The sequence below is a fragment of the Microcaecilia unicolor genome, chromosome 4, assembly GCF_901765095.1.
Source record: "Microcaecilia unicolor chromosome 4, aMicUni1.1, whole genome shotgun sequence".
In the NCBI taxonomy this organism is placed as follows: domain Eukaryota; kingdom Metazoa; phylum Chordata; class Amphibia; order Gymnophiona; family Siphonopidae; genus Microcaecilia; species Microcaecilia unicolor.
In genome coordinates, this window is record NC_044034.1 from 15,620,717 (window position 1) to 15,645,557 (window position 24,841).

The following is a 24,841-nucleotide window of genomic DNA, read 5'->3' on the forward strand; positions in this document are numbered from 1 at the left end:
TTTTGCTTTTGTCGCTCTAGTTGGCTTTTCTTCTTACATCTCTGAGCTGTTTGTGGTTGTGGAAGCACAGTATTTCCCAGAGTTACCCAACTGAGAATCGATTTTGAGCTACCATAATATCTCAAACCAAGAGGGCTCATTAGCCCAGTTCAAATTGTTGGGTACCCACCACATTCAGCCCTGACAGTCTGATGATCTGCCTCCTTACTCTGGGGGTTCCTGGTTGGGTGACCACCATCAGGGTTTTGTTTGTTGACCCTTTCAAGTTTTTCGGGAACCACCATAACATAACATTATAACTTATATTCTGCTAAAGCCACAATGAGTTCTAAGTGGGCTAAGTTGAGGTGGCACCATTTGAATGACATTTCCCTCATTTCCAAGTTGCTGAGAATTGAGCGTTCATGGGGTTGTGTTTCTCCCTCTCTCTATCTCTCTCTACTTCCTCATAGGAGGCATCGCCGATCATAGGAAGATCACAGGCCGTGAGACACAACAGCTTACTGAGTGATGATGATATGATTGAGGATGAGCGTGAAGACTATGAAGATGGGGGCTCAGGGTAAGACAAGTTCTATCTCACTCTTCTCTTTTCAGCCTGATATACAGCCATGACTGCATTTATCGAAGGGGTGTATATATGGGACGTTACTGGTAAAACAGTAGGACCACAGGGAATGATGCAGAGCTCTTTGTCGTGCGGGAAGGGTCCAAATAAGCAGTAATCTAATGTAATCCAGTAATTTATAAACCGCCGGATCCAATAGGTTGAAGCAGTGGCATAGCCAGACCTTGATGTTGTGGCCGCCGAGAGGGGGGGGGACAAAATTCCCGGGGCCCGGGCCTCCATGGGGGCCCGGCGCCGCAGTCCCACCCGCCACCAGGCCCCTTCCACCTGAACCCCCGCCAGGACTTCTAACTTTGAGGACTGTTGGTTGGTTACCTGAGCCTGGGCGAGGACAGCCTCTGAAATTATTTTAATTTCCTTAGTGTTTTTCAAAGTCAAAAGCACCAAAGGGAAGTGCATGTCATGTATACATCCCACAGTGACTCTTAAGTCACAACGGCTTTTTTCTCAAAAACCTGGGTCTCAATACAGTCTCTTTCCAAACTGCTTGCTGACGCCAACGTGACAGTCCTGGCTGAACGGGAGGAAATCGTTGTCGGTGTGGCAGCGACGCTAAACTGCTCGAGTGTCGCTTGCTTAATTGAAGGACTTGAGGTGGGAGCCAGGGAAGACTCCCTCACCTTCCCTCTCCTTTTGCCCATCACCAATCCGGCTAACGGTTGGCGTTGAGTCCGGATATTGAATGCCGTACTGTTTCCAGTAATCAGCATTGAATATCCAGTTTATTTTTGGCCGGTTAAGTTGGAACCGTCCAATAATATTCCTGGTATTCATGCAGCCAAATATGGCCGCCAAGCTCACACTGAAAATTGGCAGATAGCTGGTTATATTGGGCGATATAACCAGCTAGCTGCTAGCAGCGAATTTTCAGTGGATCATGGTTGACCGTGTCCCGCTGAAATTTCACGGATAGACGATTATGTGACATGCTTTTGAATATCGAGGGGAATGACTTACTATCCTGCTTATAATCGAATGAGAAAAACGCCCAAGTTCCGACCTAAATCGGGAGATGGACGTTTATCTCACAAAAACGAATAACGCGGTATAATCGAAAGCTGAACTTGGACGTTTTCAACTGCACTCCATCGCGGAAGCGTACAAAGTTGACGGGGCGTGTCAGAGGCGTGGTGAAGGCGGGACTGGGGCATGGTTATCACCCGAACAGAGATGGGCGCCTTTCGCCGATAATGGAAAAAAAGTATGCGTTTGTAACTAGAATTTAGGGCACTTTTCCTGGACCCTGTTTTTTCACGAATAAGGCCCCAAAAAGTGCCCTAAATGACCAGATTACCACCAGAGGGAATCGGGGATGACCTCCTCTGACTCCCCCAATGGTCACTAACCCCCTCCCACCACAAAAAATGATGTTTCACAACTTTTTATTTTCACCCTCAAATGTCATACCCACCTCCCTGGCAGCAGTATGCAGGTCCCTGGAGCAGTTGTTAGGGGGTGCAGTGGACTTCAGGCAGGTGGACCCAGGCCCATCCCCCCCTACCTGTTACAATTGTGCTGCTTAATACTTAGTCATCCAACCCCCCCAAACCCACTGTACCCACATGTAGGTGTCCCCCTTCACCCCTTAGGGCTATAGTAATGGTGTAGACTTGTGGGTAGTGGGTTTGGAGGGGGATTTGGGGGGCTCAACACACAAGGGAAGGGTGCTATGCACCTGGGAGCTCTTTTACCTTTTTTTTTGTTTTTGTAAAAGTGCCCCCTAGGGTGCCCGGTTGGTGCCCTGGCATGTGAGGGGGACCAGTGCACTACGACTCCTGGCCCCTCCCACGAACAAATGCCTTGGATTTATTCGTTTTTGAGCTGGGCGCTTTCATTTTCCATTATCACTGAAAAACAAAAACGCCCAGCTCACAAATTGTCGAATAAAACATGGACGTCTATTTTTTTCGAAAATACGGTTCGGTCCGCCCCTTCACGGACCCGGTCTCGGAGATGAACGCCCATGGAGATAGACGTTTTCGTTCGATTATGCCCCTCTATGTAACTTTGTAAGTCTATGTGCTTTGAAACTGAACATCTATGTGTCTTTGAAAAGAAATACAGTACGTTTAGTTTTTTCTTCAGGATTCTTTGGATTTTTTGTCACTTTCCTTTCTCCTTGATGTAGTCTAGAATACTCTTGCTGGATTAGCAGTGGCATATTTCTTGTTTTTGCTCATTTTTTGAAATGCAGTGTTTCAAAAATCTCAATTAAAAAAAAAAAGGAAGGCCTTGGTTTATTAGTTTGTTATATTGATCACTGTTCTTTACTGTAGTGAAAACTGGGTGGTTTATCAACACCACTTTAAGATCCTTCAAAACTTCTCCAGAGGTGCTTGTGTGAAATCCCGGTGATCAAATGGTTAGAACACCAGAACAGTGAGTGTCCTCCATGAAGCTATGTTGGCCAACATTGAAGCTGTGCTCTTGAGACCTCAACCACAACGGATGGGCCACTTTGGATGCTCAAAGATCACATCCCCTGCCAGGTTCTCTTCTCCAAGCTCACCAGTGACCAAAGCTCTAAAGGAGACCAAATGAAAAGGCACAAAAACATGCTTGTGTTGCCCTCACGTCTAGAGATATTTACATCTTTGACTGGGAAAAGCCTGGTGCCACCTCCTCTGTTCCAGCATACATCACTTTTGAGACTCAATAACTTTGACACCGAGGAGAAGTGACGGTGACGGTGGAAGACAGAGCTCAACCTGGCACTATGAACTCGTTCGTTTCACCAGTGTAAAACCCAGATGCACTACTACTACTACTATTTAGCATTTCTATAGCGCTACAAGGCGTACGCCGCGCTGCACAAACATAGAAGAAAGACAGTCCCTGCTCAAAGAGCTTACAATCTAATAGACAAAAATAAATAAAGTAAGCAAATCAAATCAATTAATGTGTACAGGAAGGAGGAGAGGAGGGTAGGTGGAGGCGAGTGGTTACGAGAGGTGGGCTTTCAGTCTAGATTTAAAGGTGGCCAAGGATGGGGCAAGACGTAGGAGCTCAGGAAGTTTATTCCAGGCGTTGGGTGCAGCGAGACAGAAGGCGCGAAGTCTGGAGTTGGCAGTAGTGGAGAAGGGAACAGATAAGAAGATGCACATCAAACTATACAATCCTGATAGATGCAATCCTAGATTCAATGGACCACTGACGCCAAATTTGTAGGTGCTGTGTGTGAGAAGGAAAGCTTCCCATTGTATTTTAAGTGAGACTTTCTGCGACTCTGCCAAATACTGATTTGTTACAGTCACACACCGCAGAACGGTCTGCAGTGTGAACGCAGGATAGAAAAGAAAGGGCAGAGGGAGAGCAGAGCTATGCCATCTTGTGATTTTCTTTTTTTTTGGGGGGGGGGAGGGGGGCAGTTTGCATGCTTTCACATTACGTAAAAATGTATTCAGGAAAAATTAGATTGTCCCTAAAAATCTGGCAGACAACGCCTGTTTCGTTTGCAACTTTACACAAGTGGACGCTAACTGGATAGTTAAAAAAACAAAACCAGCCTTTCAGCAAAGTAACATTTTCGTGTGGGCACCTGCGTCTGGAAGGTAGGCATTGCTCTAGAGTCCAGCCTCTTGTGCCCTCGCTGCCTCTGGAGCATCGCCTACAAGGCAGGGACTGGAGGGAGCCTTGTCTTCAGACTTATTCTCAAGACCATCCTACTTTCAGCTAGTGCTTAGCAACCACTCAGTCTGACCTACTATTATTCTTAACGATTGCAGACCATTACATGCCTCCCCCTCTGGGCCTCACTCACTTTCCCCTCCTGCAACGCCATTGTTAAATGTGATGTGCCCCCCCCAACCCTTGCATGCTCTGAGCTCAGATAAGCATCCCTTGGTTTGTCTTTTGGTGGGGGAAGGACAGGGGCCTTATCCCTGTGAAGAGTTGTTGCTAGCTGCATTCTCCACGGTCCGGCGAAGAGAGGGTATCCTGGTGCCCGGGCAGCCGTGGTCCTACAGGGTAAGGTGTTCTCAGGAGGAACAGTGCCATTTTGGAAGCCAAACAATATTGCAGGGGATTGCAGAGTGTTTTGCAAATTTGAAGCTGGACTGTGGTTTGAAGAGCTATCGAGTAGAGGGGAAATTACGTCTCTGGTGATTTGGGCGGAACTCTTTCAGCAAGTGGTAGATAAAAGATTTTAAGCTTGAGTTTTCTGCCTGGGAGTGTGCAGTGCTGCTAAATAGCAAAATGTCCTCTTCAAACAGCTTGATAAACCCGAGCTGCTGCCTGCACTGAATGGAAAACTTTAGAAACCTGCTTGTGGAGCTTTGTGTCTGCAGTGCTTTTCTGTGTTTGTGTATTACTTAGCATATGGCTGGAACAGAAAGCATTTTGCTATCTGCATTAATCTTTAAGGCACTGCTTCTTTCTAGGGGAAGGGGGGTGGGACTTGATATACCCCTGTGGCTACAATCAAAGCATTTACATTTTATGTACAGGTGCTTATTTTGTGCCTGGGGCGATGGAGGGTTCAATGACTTGCCCAGAGTCACAAGGAGCTGTAGTGGGAATTGAACCCAGTTCATAACCGCCGAGGGGAGGGGGCAAAATTCCCCAGGCGCAGGCCTCCAGGGGGGGGGCCCGATGCAGGGGTCTCTCTCTCTTTCTCTCTCTCCTGCTCCTGACGGGGCCCGGGTGATCGCTTCCTGACAGGAGCAGGAGAGAGAAAACTCCGGCGCCGGCCCCCCCTTGCATTGCCTGCCTGGCAGCTGCTGGGCCCTCAGGCCTTGCTTGCTCAGTTTTGAGACTGAGGAAAGCAGGGGCAGGCAATGCTGGTCAGAGGAAGGAGCTGCACTGCTTGCAGCTGGCGGAGCCTGCATGGTACTTTGGGCGTGAGGGAGGGGGCAGCGGCGATGGTGGTGATGACGATTTTGGGAGGGGCGGCGGCGACAGTTCTGCCCCGGGCCCGGATCAGTCTCTTGGCGGCCCTGACCCAGTTCTCCAGGATCAAAATCCTCTGCCGTAACCACTAGGCCGCTCCTCCACCCCACTGCTAAGAGTGATAGTGGGCTAACTACCATGGCAAAGTGCTGATAAGGATTTTAGCTGGAGGAAAGATGACAGTTCCCTGAATACCGCTGAGCTGTAGGTCTGAGAACTGCCAGATGGCCACCCCTTACCTGACGCTACATGGTAGGAGCTAGGCCATAGGCCTCTGTTCCATCAAATGCTATTACTGATGCTTGACACTTCCCTTTTACTAGTGGTGAATAGAAGGTAAAAGTGCCTGCAGACTTTGTGCTCATTGTCTGGGTGAAGGATGTAACCAGTGGCGTACCAAGGGGGGGGCGGTGGGGGCGGTCCGCCCCGGGTGCATGCCGCTGGGGGGGGGGGGGGGGTGCTGCGGCGCGCGCCTGTGGGCTCTGACTTCGCGAACTTCGCTTGTTCGCTGCAGCTCCCTCTGCCCCGGAACAGGTTACTTCCTGTGAGCTGCAGCGAACAAGCAAAGTTCGCGAAGTCGGAGCCCACAGGCGCGCGCTGCGGCACCGCCCCCAGTGGCATGCACCCGGGGGGGAGTGTCATTTCGCCGGGGAGGGGGGAAGGTGTCATTTCGCAGGCCCGAGGGGGGGCGCATCGGCGGTCCGCCCCGGGTGCACGCCGCTGGGGGGGGTGCCGTGGCGCGCGCCTGTGGGCTCCGACTTTGCGAACTTCGCTCGTTCGCTGCAGCTCCCTCTGCCCCGGAACAGGCTTCCTGTTCCGGGGCAGAGGGAGCTGCAGGGAACGAGCGAAGTTCGCAAAGTCGGAGACCACAGGCATGCGCCGCAGCACCCCCCCTCCCCAGCGGCGTGCACCCGGGGGGGGGTGTAATTTCGCCGGGGAGGGGGGAAGGTGTTATTTCGCAGGCCGGGGGGGGGGGGGGGGGGGGCGCGCATCGGCAATCCGCCCCGGGTGCCATCCACGCTAGGAATGCCACTGGATGTAGCACAAAAAAGTTTAGGTACTTTGCAGAAAACATCTTATAGGTTATGTCAGCGGTTCCCAAACTGCGCCGTGGCACCCTGGTGCTCCGCAGCAAACTCTCAGGGGTGGCGCGGCTCATCGCTCCCTTCCTTCTCCTTCCACCCTGCCGCTACTACAGCGCATGCAGCTTACATTTTCGGCCAGTCCGCGATTCACACAGGCACTGTGGGGACTTCCCTCTACCACGTCTGGCCCTCGCAACAGGAAGTTGCATCAGAGAGGACCAGACACAACAGACTGGGAAGGCCCTGGAGTGCCTGTGTGAATTGCGGATGGCTTGAAAATGTAAGCTGCAAGCAGTATAGCGGCGGCGGCGGGGGAAGGAGAAGGAAGCGGCAGTGATCCTGGTAGTGGTGTGCTGGTGTGAGAGGAGGGGGCTGCAGGGAAAGGGAGACCCATGTGGCCGGGGGAGGAGGGGGGTGCCACAAACCGAAAAGGTTTGGGAGTCCCTGGGTTATGTGTCAGCACAGTGGGATACACTCAGGGCTTTTTTTGAGGGGGTACTGAGTACCGGCACCTTTTCCATTGTCTGCTAAAATTGACCCATGTTCCCCAAGTTTTAAATGAAAGAGCTCAGGCTCTACACAACAATTCTGCCTTGCCTTAGATTCTGTAACTGGTTGCAGAGGACCTGGATATTGTGGGGTGGGTCCCTCTGTGATCACTGCACCCCTGAAGGGTGGCCTAGCATTTGAGTACCGGCACCTTTTTTGCTAGAAAAAAAGCACTGGATACACTAATGGCATACATCAGTGTCGGGAGAAGGAGACTCGCTAAGGCCGTACATCCATGGTAGTAGGTGTGACTCGCTAACACAATATGTCTGTTGCAGCTGAGTGTAACAACTCTCTCTAGCCACATGTAGACTTATACGGTCTGTGCCGGGGCTGGTGGTGGGAGGCGGGACTGGTAGTTAGGAGGCAGGGATAGTGCTGGGCAGACTTATAGGGTCTGTGCCAGAACTGGTGGTTGGGAGGCGGGGTTGGTGGTTGGGAGGCGGGGATAGTGCTGGGCAGACTTATACGGTCTGTGCCAGAGCTGGTGGTGGGAGGCGGGACTGGTAGTTAGGAGGCAGGGATAGTGCTGGGCAGACTTATACAGTCTGTGCCAGAGCTGGTGGTGGGAGGCGGGACTGGTAGTTGGGAGGCGAGGATAGTGCTGGGCAGACTTATACACTCTGTGCCAGAGCTGGTGGTGGGAGGCGGGACTGGTAGTTAGGAGGCAGGGATTGTGCTGGGCAGACTTATACAGTCTGTGCCAGAGCTGGTGGTGGGAGGCGGGACTGGTAGTTGGGAGGCGAGGATAGTGCTGGGCAGACTTATACACTCTGTGCCAGAGCTGGTGGTGGGAGGCGGGACTGGTAGTTGGGAGGCGAGGATAGTGCTGGGTAGACTTATACACTCTGTGCCAGAGCTGGTGGTGGGAGGCGGGGTTGGTGGTTGAGAGGCGGGGATAGGGCTGGCCAGACTTATACGGTCTGTGCACTGAAGAGGACAGTACAAATAAAAAAGTAGCAGATATGAATTTATTTTCTTGGGCAGACTGGATGGACCGTGCAGGTCTTTTTCTGCCACCATCTACTATGTTTACTATGTTTAAATCATTGTTGGTTGTTGAGTGATCAGTGTGTTGGGAGCTGCAGCCGAGGTCCTCTGTACTTAAGGGCTGTTAAACGATGCCTGTGGACAGGAAAGTTGGTCGGTAGGCTGAGATTATTACCAACTCCGTTGGGGGCAATTCTCATATGGTGATGGGGTCGTGTTTTGACCTATCTTCCTGCCATTCTACAGTAGGTCCTTCCTCTCGGTGACATCAGCCGCAGGGCTGAATAAACGCTGGGGGGGGGGGGGGGGGGGGGGGGTATGTGCTCTGTTGGTATCCTGATTAAACAGGGAAGGGGTCTTTATTTGGGAGGTTGTAGGTGCTCTCAAGTGAATGGGGAAATAGACCCTGGTAGGCCAGGGCTGGAGAGGGGTAGAAGGAGGGTCCTTGTTTTACACTGACTGTATTTTTGCTAGTTTATCTCCGATGAGATGTTTTATATATGTCATGAGGTTTTTTTTGTCTTTTGTATATTGTATTTTGTGCAACATGTGTTATGTAAGTAAAATTTGTGATCGGCCTAGATCTTTTAGATGGTGCGGAATAGAAGCTTTTTAAATAAATAAAGAAAGAAAGAAATGCTTAAAAATAGGAAGTCCAAAGGTACAAGAGCAGTTATGAGGCAAGAAAAAATAATCACAGCAAGAAAGACATACATGAGATAATCCATTCCGCATTTTAGACAAACAGTCTCAGTTTAGATGGGAGAGAGTGCAAGAGTGCTGGAGTCTCTAAGCTCTGTGACACTCTCCCCTGTGAGTCTGGCAGTATGTGACAGTGAGAGAGAGAGAGTGCTGGAGTCAGTGACACTTTCCCGTGTGAGTCTGTCAGTACGTGACAGTGAGAGAGTGCTGGAATCTGTGACACTTTCTCATGTGAGTCTTGCAGTAACTGACAGTGAGGGAGTGCTGGAGTCTGTGAGACTCTCCCCTGTGAATCTGGTTATATGTGACAGTGGGAGTGAGAAAGTTCCCAGGCTGGCGACACTTCCCCCTGACTTTAATTGTATTGTTCTCCTGTTCTTCTTTCTCTCTCTTCCCAGTATTGACCAGGGCCTGAGCGCATTGCAGCTCAACAATCTGCCGTCCTCTGGCAATTCCAGAGCGTACAGCAGCCCTGTGGAAGGGGCCGATGCTGCCATGGGGCTCTCATCCGTCATCAAATGCGGCTGGCTGGACAAGAACCCACCCCAGGGGTAAGTGTTTCTCCCAGTGCATAAGTTCGTCTCTGCAAATATAAGGGGGAGAGAATTTGATGGAGGGGTGTACATATTGTACAACGCAAATAATAGTCAAGAATGTGAGTTCTAATCCCAGCTCTATGACTGGGCAGGTCAGCTGAAGCCCTGACTCTGGCAAACAGACATGTATTAGCACGCATGCTCAGTCACAAATAAAATACAGGGTCTTAAAGGCCATTTACCCCCACAATCCCTTATTTTAAGCCCTACTGAAAAGAGCGTTTTCAGAAACTGCAAAAGCCTTCAGAGAAATTGTTTTTGAGATATGTGTGTTTGCATTATGAACTGGGAAATATCTATTTCGCCCACACACAGCGTGCTCAAGACACACACCCCTGAAATCTCCGTGGCCCGGCATCCACGTGTTTAGAGACAAGCTGCATGAAATGGGCTTCACGCTATTTGCAGATGGAGATGCTGTTAAAAGGAGTTCCCTTTATCTCCCTGTACCTCACTTCGAATCCCAGCTGTCATTGGCTGTGTGAGACCCTGGCCTGTCACTTTATTGTTTTCGCTGGAACCCCAGTAGGATTCACGGAGGAGTTTCTTTGGATTTTCTCTCTCCCACTGTCCCTTTCCCACAGACCTATTACGTTTGCAGCGTTGCTGGGTTCCGTGATCTACCGAGGTATAAACAAATGTAAAAATACACATGATTAACTGTTTCATTTGGCATTTATAGTCAACTGTGAACACGGCATTGAATGAAGCTGAATTTCCATATAACCAATTCTCATCCCTGACAAGCCCCAGAGATATTTCATTAAGGGGCCCTCGCGCGTCCTACACGTGCCAAAATGGAGTTACCGCCCAGCTACCGCGTGGCTCTTGCGGTAATTTCATTTTTGATGCACGTCCGATATGTGTGTCCAAAAAAATAATTTTTATTTTCAGATGCGTGTATCGGACGCGCGCCAAGTGGCATTTGACGCACGTAGGTCATTACTGCCTGGCTACCGCGTGGCTCTTGTAATTTCATTTTTGGCGCACTTCCGATATGTGTGTCCAAAAAATAATTGTTATTTTTGGACGCGCATATCGGACGTGCGCCAAGTGGCATTTGACGCGCGTAGGTCATTACCACCTGGGTACCGCGACAGACTTTATCACTAGGTCAATGGCTGGCGGTAAGGTCTCAGACCCAAAATGGACGCGCGACAATTTTCATTTTGCTGCACGTCTATTTTCGTCAAAAATTTTAAAAAGGCATTTTTTACAGGTGCGCTGAAAAATGATTCTGCGCGCGCCCAAAACACGTGTCTACACTACCGTAGGCCATTTTTCAGCGCACCTTTGTAAAAGGGTCCCCAACAGCAGATAAGCCTGGTTCACCCATGCACAAATTCAAGGAAGACATGTTTTTGGAATGGTCCCCTAAAATGTCTGAATTCCAATGGTCTGACTTTTACAAGTTCAGGGTTCAAATCCTTCCCCTGATTGTCCTCTCCAACAAACTTCTCATTTTATTCATTTCCTCTGTAGAAGCTTGTAAGGAGCACATAAGAACGGGGAAAATCCACTATTTCTGGGATAAGCAGCATAAAATGTTTTGTACTTTTTGGGGGATCTTGCCAGGTATTTGGGACCTGTTGGAAACAGGATGCTGGGCTTGATGGGCCTTTGGTCTTTCCCAGTATGGCAACACTTATGTACTTATATACGTGGGATTCTGAATGGAATCTTGCTACTCTTTGGGGTTCTATATGGAATGTTGCTACACTTTGAAATTCTGTATGGAATCTTGTTATTCTTTACAATTCTATACTCTTTGGGGTTCTATTTGGAATGTTGCTACTATCTGGGTTTCTGCCAGGTACTTGTGACCTGTATTGGCCACTGTTATAGGATGCTGGGCTTGATGGGCCTTTGGTCTTTCCCAGTATGGCAATACTTATGTAACTTTAAATAAACCATCACAATTTGGGACCATTGATTTTATTGATTTATTTGTTGCATTTGTATCCCACATTTTCCCACCTATTTGCAGGCTCAATGTGGCTTACATAGTACCGTGATGGCGAAACGCCAATTCCGGTATGAGAAATACAGAGTGGTAATTGCATTAAGTCAAGGTGAATTAGGTGGTTAAGGAGGAAGAATTAAGTGTCCTGTTCTGGTACAGGTTTCGTTGTGTTGCAGGGTCCGGGTGTTTAGGTTGGATCGTTATGGTATGCCTTCTTGAACAAATTGGTCTTTAATGATTCCGAAAGATTGTTAGTTCTTGAATTGTTTTCAAGACGTTCCACGTTCCGCCGTCATCCTAAGAGTCATCTTTTAACTTGGTTATCCTCACCTCGTATCTCCCCTCTTTCCTCAGTCATTCTTCTCTACCCTCCCATCAACTTCTGATTCCCTTACTGTCTTGGTGCCCCCACACCTCACTTACTGTGATTCATGTTGATCCCATCTTCTTGCTAAGATGAAGCAGAAGCAGCATCCATAGTGCTGCGCGGTTCAAAGGCTGATCCAACAGACCTGGGTGGCAGAGGAGGAGGGACCGGCTCGAGATGACACACTGCTGTCGCTTTGCTATTAACCAAGATGGGTCAGGCACAGGGTCAGAAAGAGGGAACAGTAAGTTAGCTGTCACTTCTGCCAGTCTCCGATATGCCACCTTCCTCCCGCTTCTTCTGGCTGTCCCGCCCTTCATTGCTGAAATGCTCTTGCCGCTGTCAGTCATGAGCAGGGCCAAATGAAATACACTTGAGTTATTGCATCTTAGAGGCTCTGTTTCTGTCTCTGGGTGCTGGCCACTTCCAGTATGGCGCTGATTGCCTCAGTATACTGCACCTGTGTGGGTTTAACCTCTCTGTGCTTCAGTATACTGTTCCTGAGTTAGCTCTATCTCTGTCTCTGTGGGCTGGCTGCTCTAATGGCTTCACTACTCTACACTTGTGTGTATTGGGCCTCTCTGTACTCCAGTGGGCTGTTCCTGAGGTAGCTCTGTCTCTGGATGGGTGGGCTGGCTGCTTCCAGCCTGACACTAATTACCTCACTAGACTACACCTGTGTGGGTTAGGTCTCTCTGGGCTTCTGTATGCTCCTTGCCTGTGGCCTGAAGGGGTGACCTCATCTGTCAGGGCCTTCTTAAGGAACTGGTGTTCTGGTCTTCAGTGCCTTTGCATTGCCAATGCCTACGCAGTGCCTTAGGTCCCAAGGTTAGTGTGCTGTTTGCACAGTTAGCTTTCCTTGTCTTTTCTTGTGGGCTTCCAGCCCTTCTGCTTTGCTAGTTACTATCACCTGTGGGCCTTGCCTTCTGGCTCAGGGTATTATTGCTCGTAGGCTTTCTGCCTAGTCTATTACTTACCTGTGGGCTTCTTGCTTTCCTGATCTGGGTATTATTGCTCTGTGGGCTTTCATCCCTTCTGTGTCTATTGTTCTGTGAGCTTCCAGGCCTTCTGTGCCCATTGCTCTGAGGGCCTCCAGTCTATCTGTGTATATCCCTTTTATCTGTGGGCTTCCAGGCCTTCAAGCTGTATTACTGTGGCCTGGGGGTTTCCAGCCTTTCTGTGGGCTTCTAGCCTTTCTGGGTGTATCTCTCTGACCTGTAGGCTTTCAGTCTTTCTGTGTGTATTATTCTCTGTGGGCTTCTAGCCTTTCTGTTATCCCTGTGCAGTGGCTCTGCTCCCTGTCTGAGGTTGGTTAGCGGCTGATGCTGCAGCCATTTCTCTCCTTTCTATCCGTTAGCTACTGTAACTCCAGTCTAACCCTTCCTCTGGCAAGCGTATCTGTCATTCCCATTCCCTTGAGCTTAGCTTGTATGTAGCGCCTGTATCCTGCTTCTTAAGCCTGAACCCTGCTGTAGGACGTTGTTCCTGGATTCCTTGTTGATTGCCTCTTCAGCTCCAGCCCAGCCACTCCAGTCCTGTCTACTTCAGCCCGTCTTAGGGTTGCCTGTCTCCTGTTGGGTGGTTTTGCCTGCTGCTGCCACCTCCGTGACAGCGGCCCAAGGGCTCACATTTCCCCGAGAGACCTGACAATATGAATACATATATGTAGAGCAACCATTGGTGACTCCTGAGGCAGGCCCTTTGTGGCCGAAACACGGCCCATGTCGAGTCAACAATACCTGTTATTAATATTAGAATAAATTATTACACTACACCATTCGTTTGTTGGACTCTTGTGTCACCTTTGCTGTTTGTACTTCTGTTTTTGTGTGCAAAGGCTTGTTCTCCTCTAATATTTCATCCATTTCTGGTTTCAGAAAGGCCGTGAAATTTTCTTTATTTCCTAGAGGAAGTGCTGGTTGACGTTTTTACCTATTTTAATTTGTATGTGTGAGTTTTGTATCTATTTTTATTTGCTTGTATATTTATAAACCATCTTGAATGGCTGTTGTCAAGAGACCTTCACCCAACAATGGCCTTCAAAGAATTTTGATGTGAGCTGGAAGAAGGGGCTCGGTGGGCCGGGTTTGTCCATATATTTAACACCCTGCCGTGGTCTCAGATCTGATCAGTGTTAAACCATAAAGCCAATAGACTGACAGAAAGCTGGGGGAAGGGTGGATGTGGTCCCTCTGCACAAAAATGGAAGCAAGGAGGAGGTTGCGAATTACAGACTGGTCAGTCTGACCTCAATGGTGAATAACCTAATGGAAAAGCTTCTAAACTGGAGGATTGTGAGGTTTCTCGAATCGAACGGACTGCTGGACCCGAGGCATGTGAGGTTTCTCGAATTGAATGGACTGCTGGACCCGAGGCAGCATGGTTTCACTAGACGCAGGTCTTGTCAGACAAATCTGATTGACTTCTTTGACTGGGTGACCAAACAGTTGGGTGTGGGAGGGGCGATAGATGTGGTGAACTTAGATTTTAGCAAAGCCTTTGACACAGTTCCGCACAGGCGACTGATAAGTAAACTGAATGCCCTTGATATGGGCCCCAAAGTGACTGGCTGGGTAAAAAACTGGTTAAGTGGAAGGAGACAGATGATAGTGGTAAATGGAGTTTGCTCTGACGAAAAGGATTGTATCAATGGTGTACCACATGGATCAGTCCTCAGGCCGGCTCTTTTTAACATCTTTGTGAGTGATATTGTGGAAGGACTGGTACTGTTTGTCTCTTTGCGGATGATATCAAACTCTGTAATAGGGTGGACACCCCGGAAGGTGTGGATAGCATGAGGAAGGATCTAGCGAAGCTAGAAGAATGGTCCAAAAATTGTCAACTAAGAGTTAATGCTAAGAAATGCAGGGTCATGCACTTGGGTTACAAGAATCCAAGGGAACGGTACAGTTTAGGGGGGGGGGGGGGGGGGGTGAAATGATTCTGTGTACGAAAGAGCAGGACGTGGGGGTGATTGTGTCTGATGAACTTAAGGTGGCCAAACAGGTAGAACAGGCAATGCTCAAAGCTAGAAGGATGCTCGGGTGCATAAAGAGAGGGATGACCAGCAGGAAAGAAAGAGATGATAGTGCCCTTGTATAAGTCTCTGGTGAGGCCCCATTTGGAGTACTACATGCAATTCTGGAGACCGCACCTACGGAAAGATTTAACCAGGATGGAGTCGGTCCAGACAGCGGCTACAAACTTGGTCAGTGGTCTCTGTTACAAAGGATATAGGGACAGGTTTAGGAACCTCAACATGTATACACTGCAAGAGAGAGGGGATATGATAGAGACATTTAAATGCCTCAGTGGCATTAAATGTACAAGAATTGAGCCTTTTTCAAATGAAGGAAAATTCTGGAACGAGAGGGCATAGGATGAAGTTAAGAGGAAATAGGCTAAGGAGAAATCTAAGAAAATACTTTTTCATGGAAAGAGTGGTGGATGTGTGGAATGGCCTCCTGGTGGAAGTGGATGTGGGATCTCTTAGGAGAGGGAGGAGTTAGTGGTTACTGGCTATACCTGCCAAATTGTTTCTATTTAATTTATTTGGATTTTGCTCACAACTTTTCAGTAGTAGCTCAAGATGATTTGCATGCAGGAACATTGGGTATTTCCCTGTCCTCGGAGGGCTCATGACCTAAGTGTGTACCTGAGGCAATGGAGGGTTAAGTGACTTGCCCAAGATCACACGGAGCAGCAGTGGGATTTGAGCCGGCCACCTCTGGATTGCAAGACCAGTACTCTAACCACTAGGCCACGCCTCCACTCCAGAATCTTGCTATTCTTTGGGGTTCTACATGGAATGTCACTACTCTTTGAGATTCTGCATGGAATCTTGTTATTCTTTAGAATTCTAGAATCTTTATTAGATTTTGCTCACACAGAGCTCAAGACGATTTGCATGCAGGAACACTGGGTATTTCCCTGTCCCCGGAGGGTTCACAATCTACGTTTGTACCTGAGGCAACGGAGGGTTAAGTGACTTGGCCAAGATCACAAGGAGCAGCAGTGGGATTTCAACCGGCCACCTCTGGATTGCAAGACCAGTGCTCTAACCACTAGGCCACGCCTCCACTCCAGAATCTTGCTATTCTTTGGGGTTCTACATGGAATGTCACTACTCTTTGAGATTCTGCATGGAATCTTGTCACTCTTTAAGATTCCAGAATCTTATTTATTTATTTAGATTTTGCTCACACCTTTTTCAGTAGTAGCTCTTCAGGTACTCTGGATATCTCTCTGTCCCAGGAGGGCTCACAATCTAAGTTTGTAGCTGAGGCAATGGAGGGTTAAGTGACTTGCTCAAGATCACACGGAGCAGCAGTGGGATTTGAGCCGGCCACCTCTGGATTGCAAGACCGGTGCTCTAACCACTAGACCACCCCTCCATGCTTATATTTTTGTTCCAGCAAAAACGGAGCCAAAGAGGGTAAACAACATGCAAGACACTTTCTTGGCACACTCTTGGTAGAGTTAATCTTTAATTTCACCCCATCACCTCTCCTTCCTTCAGAATGTTTTGCAAATTTTGCTCACATGGTTTTTTAGTCGGTTGAAGTGAAGTTAGTCTATTTCATAAACATGAGCGGAGAAATGTATGAATCACCAAACTGAGCTAGATTAGAGTCCCTGCGGGCCAGCAGACAGCAATGTGGAGCTTATTTATTTGATTTATTTGTTACATTTGTACCCCACATTTCGCCACCTAGTTGCAGGCTCAATGTGGCTTACATAGTACCGTAAAGGCGTTCGCCAGTCGGTTGATAACAAATACAGGTTATATTGTGGTCGAGTGAGGTAGGTGTGTGTCAGGCACCATGAGGGTCGAAGGGAATGAAGATTGTATATTGTCCAGTACGATCATTGGTTATGCTGTGTTGCTGAGTGTGGGGCTTTACGGTGGATCGGTGGGGTAGGCCTTTTTGAAGAGGTTAGTTTTGAGTGATTTGCTGAAGTTTAGATGGTCATGGATTGTTTTCGTAGCTTTTGGGAGTCTGTTCCAGAGTTGTGCACTTATGTAGGAAAAGCTGGATGTGTAAGTTGTTTTGTATTTAAGTCCTTTGGAATTTGGGTAATGTAGGTTTAGGTATTACAGATTACGCTTTTTTAATTGTATTCCAAAGGAACATTAACAGCACAATCCACAAAAACCTGAAGGCTGATCTTGTAGGTTGGATTCGGGGAGTGCACAATTTTTCAGGTATTAAAAGGCTTGTTGTTTGTAAAATACGTATAATGACACCAGAAAATGCATGCGAAGCGCTAAGATTTGCCAATAAGCATGTCCACAGGCTAACATGCATTAATGCATGTTACTTTCCTCTGCTCCCACTTTACACGGTGAAGGCTATTTACTTATCAAACCTCAAATTCTGTCAATTTTCATGCACAATTTGACATTTACACCTGGATTGTATATAGCGTGCCTAGCATTTTGCGCCAAAATCTAAGCATATTCTGTAACAACGCGTGTAACTTAATTGACTTAACAAGCCTATCAGTGTTGTTGACAGCACTTAACAAGCGATAATGAGCACTAATTGGCAATAATTAGAATTTATGCGCACAACTCCCTAAACGTATTCTGTAATGCACTGCGCCTAAATTCATGGTTATGGGTGGGGAACTGGGTGTTTTGTGGGTGCAACAAAATTTTATGTGTGTTAGATTGTAAGCTCCTTTGAGCAGGGACTGTCCTTCATTGTTAAACTGTACAGCGCTGCGTAACCCTAGTAGCGCTCTAGAAATGTTAAGTAGTAGTAGTAGTAGTTATTAGAGAATATGGCTCTCTGCACCTAAATCTACGTGCTGGGATTTATGCCACATATTCATTGGTATAAATGGAGGTGTGTAGTTTTAGGCACCTGGGATGTCAACTAAGCGTATTTTACATACTGCGCATAAATCTAGGCACCGCTTGTAGAATACACTTAGGTGGAAATGTGATCTGCGTGGATTTTCTAGGCGCCATAAACCACTACTAAATGGACTTGGGAAAAATCCACAATTCCAGGAATAACATAGAATGTTTGTACGTTTGGGAAGCCCTTGGCCTGGATTGGCCGCTGTCGTGGACAGGATGCTGGGCTCGATGGACCCTTGGTCTTTTCCCAGTGTGGCATTACTTATGTACTTATATATAGAATCTTGTTCTTAGCGCAAAAAGGGATCCGTTTACTGACCTGCAGCAAAAAATGTGCACTGAGGGCCCCTTTTACCACAGCTGGTAAAAGGCTTTTTGTTTTTAAGGAAGTGGCCATGCAGCAAGGGAAGCACTTACTGAGCGGCCATTTCGGGGGGGGGGGGGGGGGGGGGGAGCACTTACCGCCAACCATAAGGGCTCCTGCGCTAACCCGGCGGTAACCAGGCACTGCCCGATTACCACCGGGTAAACACCAGCGCTACAAAATTTAAAATATTTTTGTAGCGCTGGGGGTGGGAACTACCTCTGGCCTGCTGCGGTCGCCCAGCAGTACTTCCGGTTTAGCGAGCAGTAAGCCCACGTTGGGCTTACCACCGCTTAGTAAAAGACCCCCAAAGTTGCTAGAATAGTGCAAGATACGTTTCTAACGTAATTGTTAAATTTTGCGCTAATTGGTGTTAACCTATAATTGGTGTTAATTGATGATAATTGGCACTAATTTGTAATTAGGCGTGTAATTGCCCTTAGTCAGTAGTCTACAAATTGAGTGCACAAAATCCATAGTGCACAACTTTGGAGGCCCTACCGTTAGGCCATCTGAGGCAGCGGCCTCAAGCGACACTGTTCTGAGGCGGCATCACCCCCAACCCTTCCTTCCCCAACCCCTTCCTCTAACTTACCTTTTCTTTTCTTGTTTTTTAAAAGGTGGAGGCAACAGCAGCAGTTCCCATAGGCTGCCCTGCCGCCGGTCCCGGCCTCTTCTCTCTAGTGCGGCCCGCCTCTCTGACGTAACTTCCTGTTTCCTCGGAGGCGGGTCATAGTAGAGAGAAGGGGCCGGGACCTGCAGCAGAGCAGCCTATGGGAATCATTGCTGTCGCCGCCGCCTTTTGAAAATCAATAAAAGAAAAGAAAAGGTAAATTTGGGGAGAGGGGTTGAGGAAGGAAGGGGGAAGATGTCAGATTGTGGCAGAGGGCGGCGGAGGAGGAGCCGGGGCGGCAGCTCATTGTCTCAGGCCACCCCGGGTGCACAACTGCAAGGGGGCGTGGACCTGGGAGAGGCATGGGTGAGTCAGTTTCGTGTCTATCATGTGCCCGAGTTATACAATACAAATAGTTAAGTGCGAGCTTTTACACCAACCATTCAGCTACTGGAAGAGTGGCCTTGTGGTTAGAGCAGCGGTCTTGCAATCCAGGGGTGGCTGGTTTAAATCCTACTGCTGCTCCTTGTGATCTTGGGCAAGTCACTTAACCCTCCATTGCCTCAGGTACAAACTTAGATTGTGAGCCCTCCTGGGACAGAGAAATATCCAGAGTACCTGAATGTAACTCACCTTGAGCTACTACTGAAAAAGGTGTGAGCAAAATCTAAATAAATATTTGAGATTCTACATGGAATGTTAATGTTGCTATTCCACTAGCAACATTCCATGTAGAAGCCTGCCCTTGCAGATCAGCAACGCGGCCACGCAGGCTTCTGTTTCTGTGAGTCTGTAACATAGTAGATGGCGGCAGAAAAAGACCTGCATGGTCCACCCAGTCTGCCCAACAAGATAAACTCACATGTGCCATTTTTTGCGTATACCTTACCTTGATTTGTACCTGTCTTTTTCAGGGCACAGACCGTACAACTCTGCCCAGCACTATCCCCGCCTCCCAACCACCAGCCCCGCCTCCCACCACTGGCTCTGGAACAGACTGTATAAGTCTGCCCATCACTATCCCCACCTCCCAACCACCAGCCTTGCCTCCCACCACTGGTTAAGCTTCTGGGGATCCCTTCCTTCTGAGCAGGATTCCTTTATGTTTATCCCACGCATGTTTGAATTCCGTTACCGTTTTCCTCTCCACCACCTCCCGCGGGAGGGCATTCCAAGCATCCACCACTCTCTCCGTGAAAAAATACTTCCTGACGTTTTTCTTGAGTCTGCCCCCCTTCAATCTCATTTCATGTCCTCTAGTTCTACCACCTTCCCCTCTCCGGAAAAGGTTCGTTTGCGGATTAATACCTTTCAAATATTTGAACGTCTGTATCATAACACCCCTGTTTCTCCTTTCCTCCAGGGTATACATGTTCAGGCCAACAACGCAAATACCATACCATTCTCGTAGCTTTTCTTTGCACCGCTTCCATTTTTTTAACATCCTTCGCAAGATACGGCCTCCAAAATTGAACACAATACTCCAGGTGGGGCCTCACCAATGTCTTATACAGGGGGATTAAAACCTCTTTTCTTCTGCTGGTCACACCTCTCTCTATACAGCCTAACAACCTTCTAGCTACGGACACTGCCTTGCCACACTGTTTCGTCGCCTTCAAATCCTCAGATCCCTCTCCCCGTCCGTACCTATCAGACTCTTCCCGCCTAACACATACATCTCCCTTGGATTTACTCCCTAAATGAATCACTTTGCATTTCTTCGCATTGAATTTTAATTGCCAAATGTTAGACCATTCTTCTAGCTTCCGCAGATCTTTTTTCATGCTTTCCACTCCCTCCGGGGTGTCCACTCTGTTGCAAATCTTGGTGTCATCCTCAAAAAGGCAAACTTTACCTTGTAAGCCTTCGGCAATATCACTCACAAATATATTGAATAGAATTGGCCCCAGCACCGATCCCTGAGGCACTCCACTACTCACCTTTCCCTCTTCCGAGCGAACTCCATTTACCACCACCCTCTGGCGTCTGTCCGTCAACCAGTTTCTAATCCAGTTCACCACTTTGGGTCCTATCTTCAGCCCATCTAGTTTATTCAAGAGCCTCCTGTGGGGAACCGTGTCAAAAGCTTTGCTGAAATCTAAGTAGATTATGTCCATAGCACGTCCTTGATTTAATTCTCCGGTCACCCAGTCAAAGAATTCAATGAGATTCGTTTGACACGATTTCCCTTTGGTAAAACCATGTTGTCTCGGATCTTGCAACTTATTTGCTTCTAGGAAATTTACTATCCTTTCCTTCAGCATCGCTTCCATTACTTTTCCAATAATTGAAGTGAGGCTTACCAGCAGGCTTCTACATGGAATGTTGCTAGTGGAGGAGTAGCCTAGTGGTTAGCGCAGCGGACTCTGATTCTGGGGAACTGGTTTCAGTTCCCACTGCAGCTCCTTGTGACTCTGGGCAAGTCACTTAACCCTCCATTGCCCCAGGTACAAATAAATACCTGTATATACTATGTAAACTGCTTTGAATGTAGTTGCAAAAACCACAGGCAGAGAAGAAGAAGGAAGGCCGACAGCAGCTCAGTACAGCTGTGTGCTGCGTGCCCTCACTGTTTCAATAGCGGAGCGAGGGCCCGACCGGATGGAAGGTGGGTGGCGGCGGTGACTCCGGGTCGGGGGGGAGCGTTAGCGACGGCGGTGTCCCTCGCAAATGCGCAGTAGAGACCCTCTCTGTTCCGCCCTCGTCATCACGTATTGACGCGGGGGCGGGGCAGAGAGGGTCTCTACTGCGCATTTGCGAGTGAGTACGACACTCGCCATTTATATATATTGACACGGTGACCAGATTGAACGCAATACTCAAGATGAGGTTCGCACCATGGAGCAATTCAGAGGCATTGTAATAATCTTGGTCTTATTTTGCATCCTTTTCCTAATAATTGCTAGCATCCTGTTTACTTTTTTGGCCGCAGAAATTTTTTTTTTGGGGGGGAGGGGTATAAAATTTCAGCATATTGTCTGCAATGACACCTAGATCTTTTTCTTTGGTGCTGACTCCCAAAGTGGACCCTAGCTTCAAGTAACTATGATTTAGATTATTCTTCCCAATGTGCATCACTTTTCATTTGTCCCCATTAAATTTCATCTGTCATTTGGACCCCCAGTCTTCAGTTTCCTAAGGTCTTCCTGCAGTTTTTCAGTCCGCATGTGTTTTGACAGCTTTGAATTATTTTGTGCCATCTGCAAATTTAATCACCTAACTGGTCGTTCCGATGTCCAGATCCTTTATAAATAGAAATCAAACAAAATAAAACATGGAAAAGAAAATAAGATGATACCTTTTTTATTGGACATAACTTAATACATTTCTTGATTAGCTTTCGAAGGTCGCCCTTCTTCCTCAGATCGGAAATAAGCAAATGTGCTAGCTGACAGTGTATATAAGTGAAAACATTCAAGCATTACTATGACAGTAAGATAGATACCATTGGAGATTCTGCATGGAATGTTGCTACTATTGGAGATTCTACATGGAATGTTGCTACTATTGGAGATTCTACATGGAATGTTGCTATTCCACTAGCAACATTCCATGTAGAAGGCTGCGCAGGCTTCTGTTTCTGTGAGTCTGACGTCCTGCACGTACGTGCAGGACGTCAGACTCACAGAAGCAGAAGCCTGCGCGGCCACATAGGTGATCCACAAGGGCCGACTTCTACATGGAATGTTGTTAGTGGAATAGCAACATTCCATGTAGAATCTATAGAAATTAAACAAAATAAAACATGGAAAAGAAAATAAGATGATACCTTTTTTATTGGACATAACTTAATACATTTCTTGATTAGCTTTCGAAGGTTGCCCTTCTTCCTCAGATCGGAAATAAGCAAATGTGCTAGCTGACAGTGTATATAAGTGAAAACATTCAAGCATTACTATGACAGTAAAATAGATACCATTGGAGATTCTACATGGAATGTTGCTACTATTGGAGATTCTACATGGAATGTTGCTATTCCACTAGCAACATTCCATGTAGAAGGCTGCGCAGGCTTCTGTTTCTGTGAGTCTGACGTCCTGCACGTATGTGCAGGACGTCAGACTCACAGAAGCAGAAGCCTGCGCGGCCACATTGGTGATCTGCAAGGGCCGACTTCTACATGGAATGTTGCTAGTGGAATAGCAACATTCCATGTAGAATCTATAGAAATTAAACAAAATAAAACATGGAAAAGAAAATAAGATGATACCTTTTTTATTGGACATAACTTAATACATTTCTTGATTAGCTTTCGAAGGTTGCCCTTCTTCCTCAGATCGGAAATAAGCAAATGTGCTAGCTGATAGTGTATATAAGTGAAAACATTCAAGCATTACTATGACAGTAAAATAGATACCATTGGAGATTCTACATGGAATGTTGCTACTATTGGAGATTCTACATGGAATGTTGCTATTCCACTAGCAACATTCCATGTAGAAGGCTGCGCAGGCTTCTGTTTCTGTGAGTCTGACGTCCTGCACGTACGTGCAGGACGTCAGACTCACAGAAGCAGAAGCCTGCGCGGCCACATTGGTGATCTGCAAGGGCCGACTTCTACATGGAATGTTGCTAGTGGAATAGCAACATTCCATGTAGAATCTATAGAAATTAAACAAAATAAAACATGGAAAAGAAAATAAGATGATACCTTTTTTATTGGACATAACTTAATACATTTCTTGATTAGCTTTCGAAGGTTGCCCTTCTTCCTCAGATCGGAAATAAGCAAATGTGCTAGCTGACAGTGTATATAAGTGAAAACAGATCATTTATAAATATGTTAAATAGCACTGGCCCCGTTAACTGACCTGCAGATGCCCTCTCCCTCCCTCCCTCCCTCTATTTCAGCCCTAGTGTTGTCTGAAACTTTAATCTGACTCCCAGATGGCAATTGTCCTGGGTTAGGAGAAAAGAAGGGTGGTCCCTGTAATTCATGCCTGAAAATGCGTTTGATGGATGACACCAGTATCAGCCTCGGAAGTTCAGTTTCATAAAACACTCTCTTTTCTACAGCCAGTGCAGCTGATTCATCTTCAGCCACAGAAAAATTCCCCGGATCAGCCAAAATGCTGATCCCAAAAGGATGTACAGTACTTCGGGTTCCCACTTATTCCCGACAATACGTCATCGGAGTCTGGCAGTATTTAAGAAAACACAGCTCGCTCTGTATTAATTTACTTCCTTTTTCGTTCTCAGTGCCATGAAAGATGGAGCCTGATAAATTTATCGAGCAAAGTAGATAACGGAGGGAGTAAGGTCTGGTACTTAAACAGATGGATCTGATGTTAATTAACACATAGAATAAGGCAGAAACTGTCCATTGCCAGTCGATAGCGGTGCTTTTACCGTGAGGTGTTGAATTATTCCTGGAGTGTGGTTGTGGCACCGAGATGTTGTCCTCAATTATTTTTTTCCTTTTGGCGTGTTCTCTCTTTCAATTTAATGTTTGCTTCTTTCTGTATTGTCCCTATGTATCCTCAGATGTTTTCAGAGGAAAGAAGAGGGTCATGAGACGAGGGTCAGCAGAGTCAGATATAAGTTGGGGTGCTGAATGGAGCGGCCTCATAGGGGAGTGGCTGTGGGCAGAAGCTGTACAAATTGAAGAACGCACGGGGGATCCCCGGTTATGATCCAGTTTTATATTTTGCTTCTCTGTTTCAGAGCCACTTAGGAAGACAAAAATGGCAACGTGCTTATCGAAGGGTCACTGGGCAGACAAGACACTAGCTGGCAGAGTGTACTTAATGGAAAGGCAGACAGCTTAGGGAAAGAGATACATTTACTGCTCTCCTCGAGATTCGCACCAGGGCCTTGAGAGAGATGAGGGCACTGAGATGCCATTCACTAGATCTTATGCATCTATAAAAAAAAAAAACATGTGAAATGATATCGCTGAAAATGTGCTCATGGGGACAGCCTGGTGGCTAAGTGACAGTACTACATGCTGTGGACCTGAATTTTATTTTATCTGAATATTTTTCCTGCTCCTTTGGGCTTCCAACTAGGGCTGAGATGTGCACCATCAGCCCCCATTCACAACTGCCTGGTGCCTTTCCAGACATTTAAAGATAGTAACATAAAGACCTGAATGTTGCATCCAGTCTACTCAAGAAGGCAGCCAGAGTTGTGCCTGTTGCTTATAGCAGGTTACAACTGTCAATGTCCTGTTTACAGTGTGAAGGTTATTTCATTTTCCATCCTCTTTCTGTATAGGCATTCTCTGTG

The 24,841-nt window shown here is 47.4% G+C and overlaps 1 protein-coding gene across 3 annotated transcripts in view; it reads left to right on the forward strand.

Annotated features, from left to right (window-relative positions):
- The window catches only part of ARAP1 (ArfGAP with RhoGAP domain, ankyrin repeat and PH domain 1), a 319,552-nt gene that overhangs the window by 129,214 nt on the left and 165,497 nt on the right, over positions 1-24,841 (forward strand). For all 3 annotated transcript variants that reach the window (XM_030199983.1, XM_030199984.1, XM_030199985.1), the window contains 2 exons: positions 453-562; positions 9,240-9,392. In XM_030199983.1, the coding sequence (XP_030055843.1) occupies positions 453-562; positions 9,240-9,392 (263 nt within the window). The remainder of the gene's footprint in view (positions 1-452; positions 563-9,239; positions 9,393-24,841) is intronic.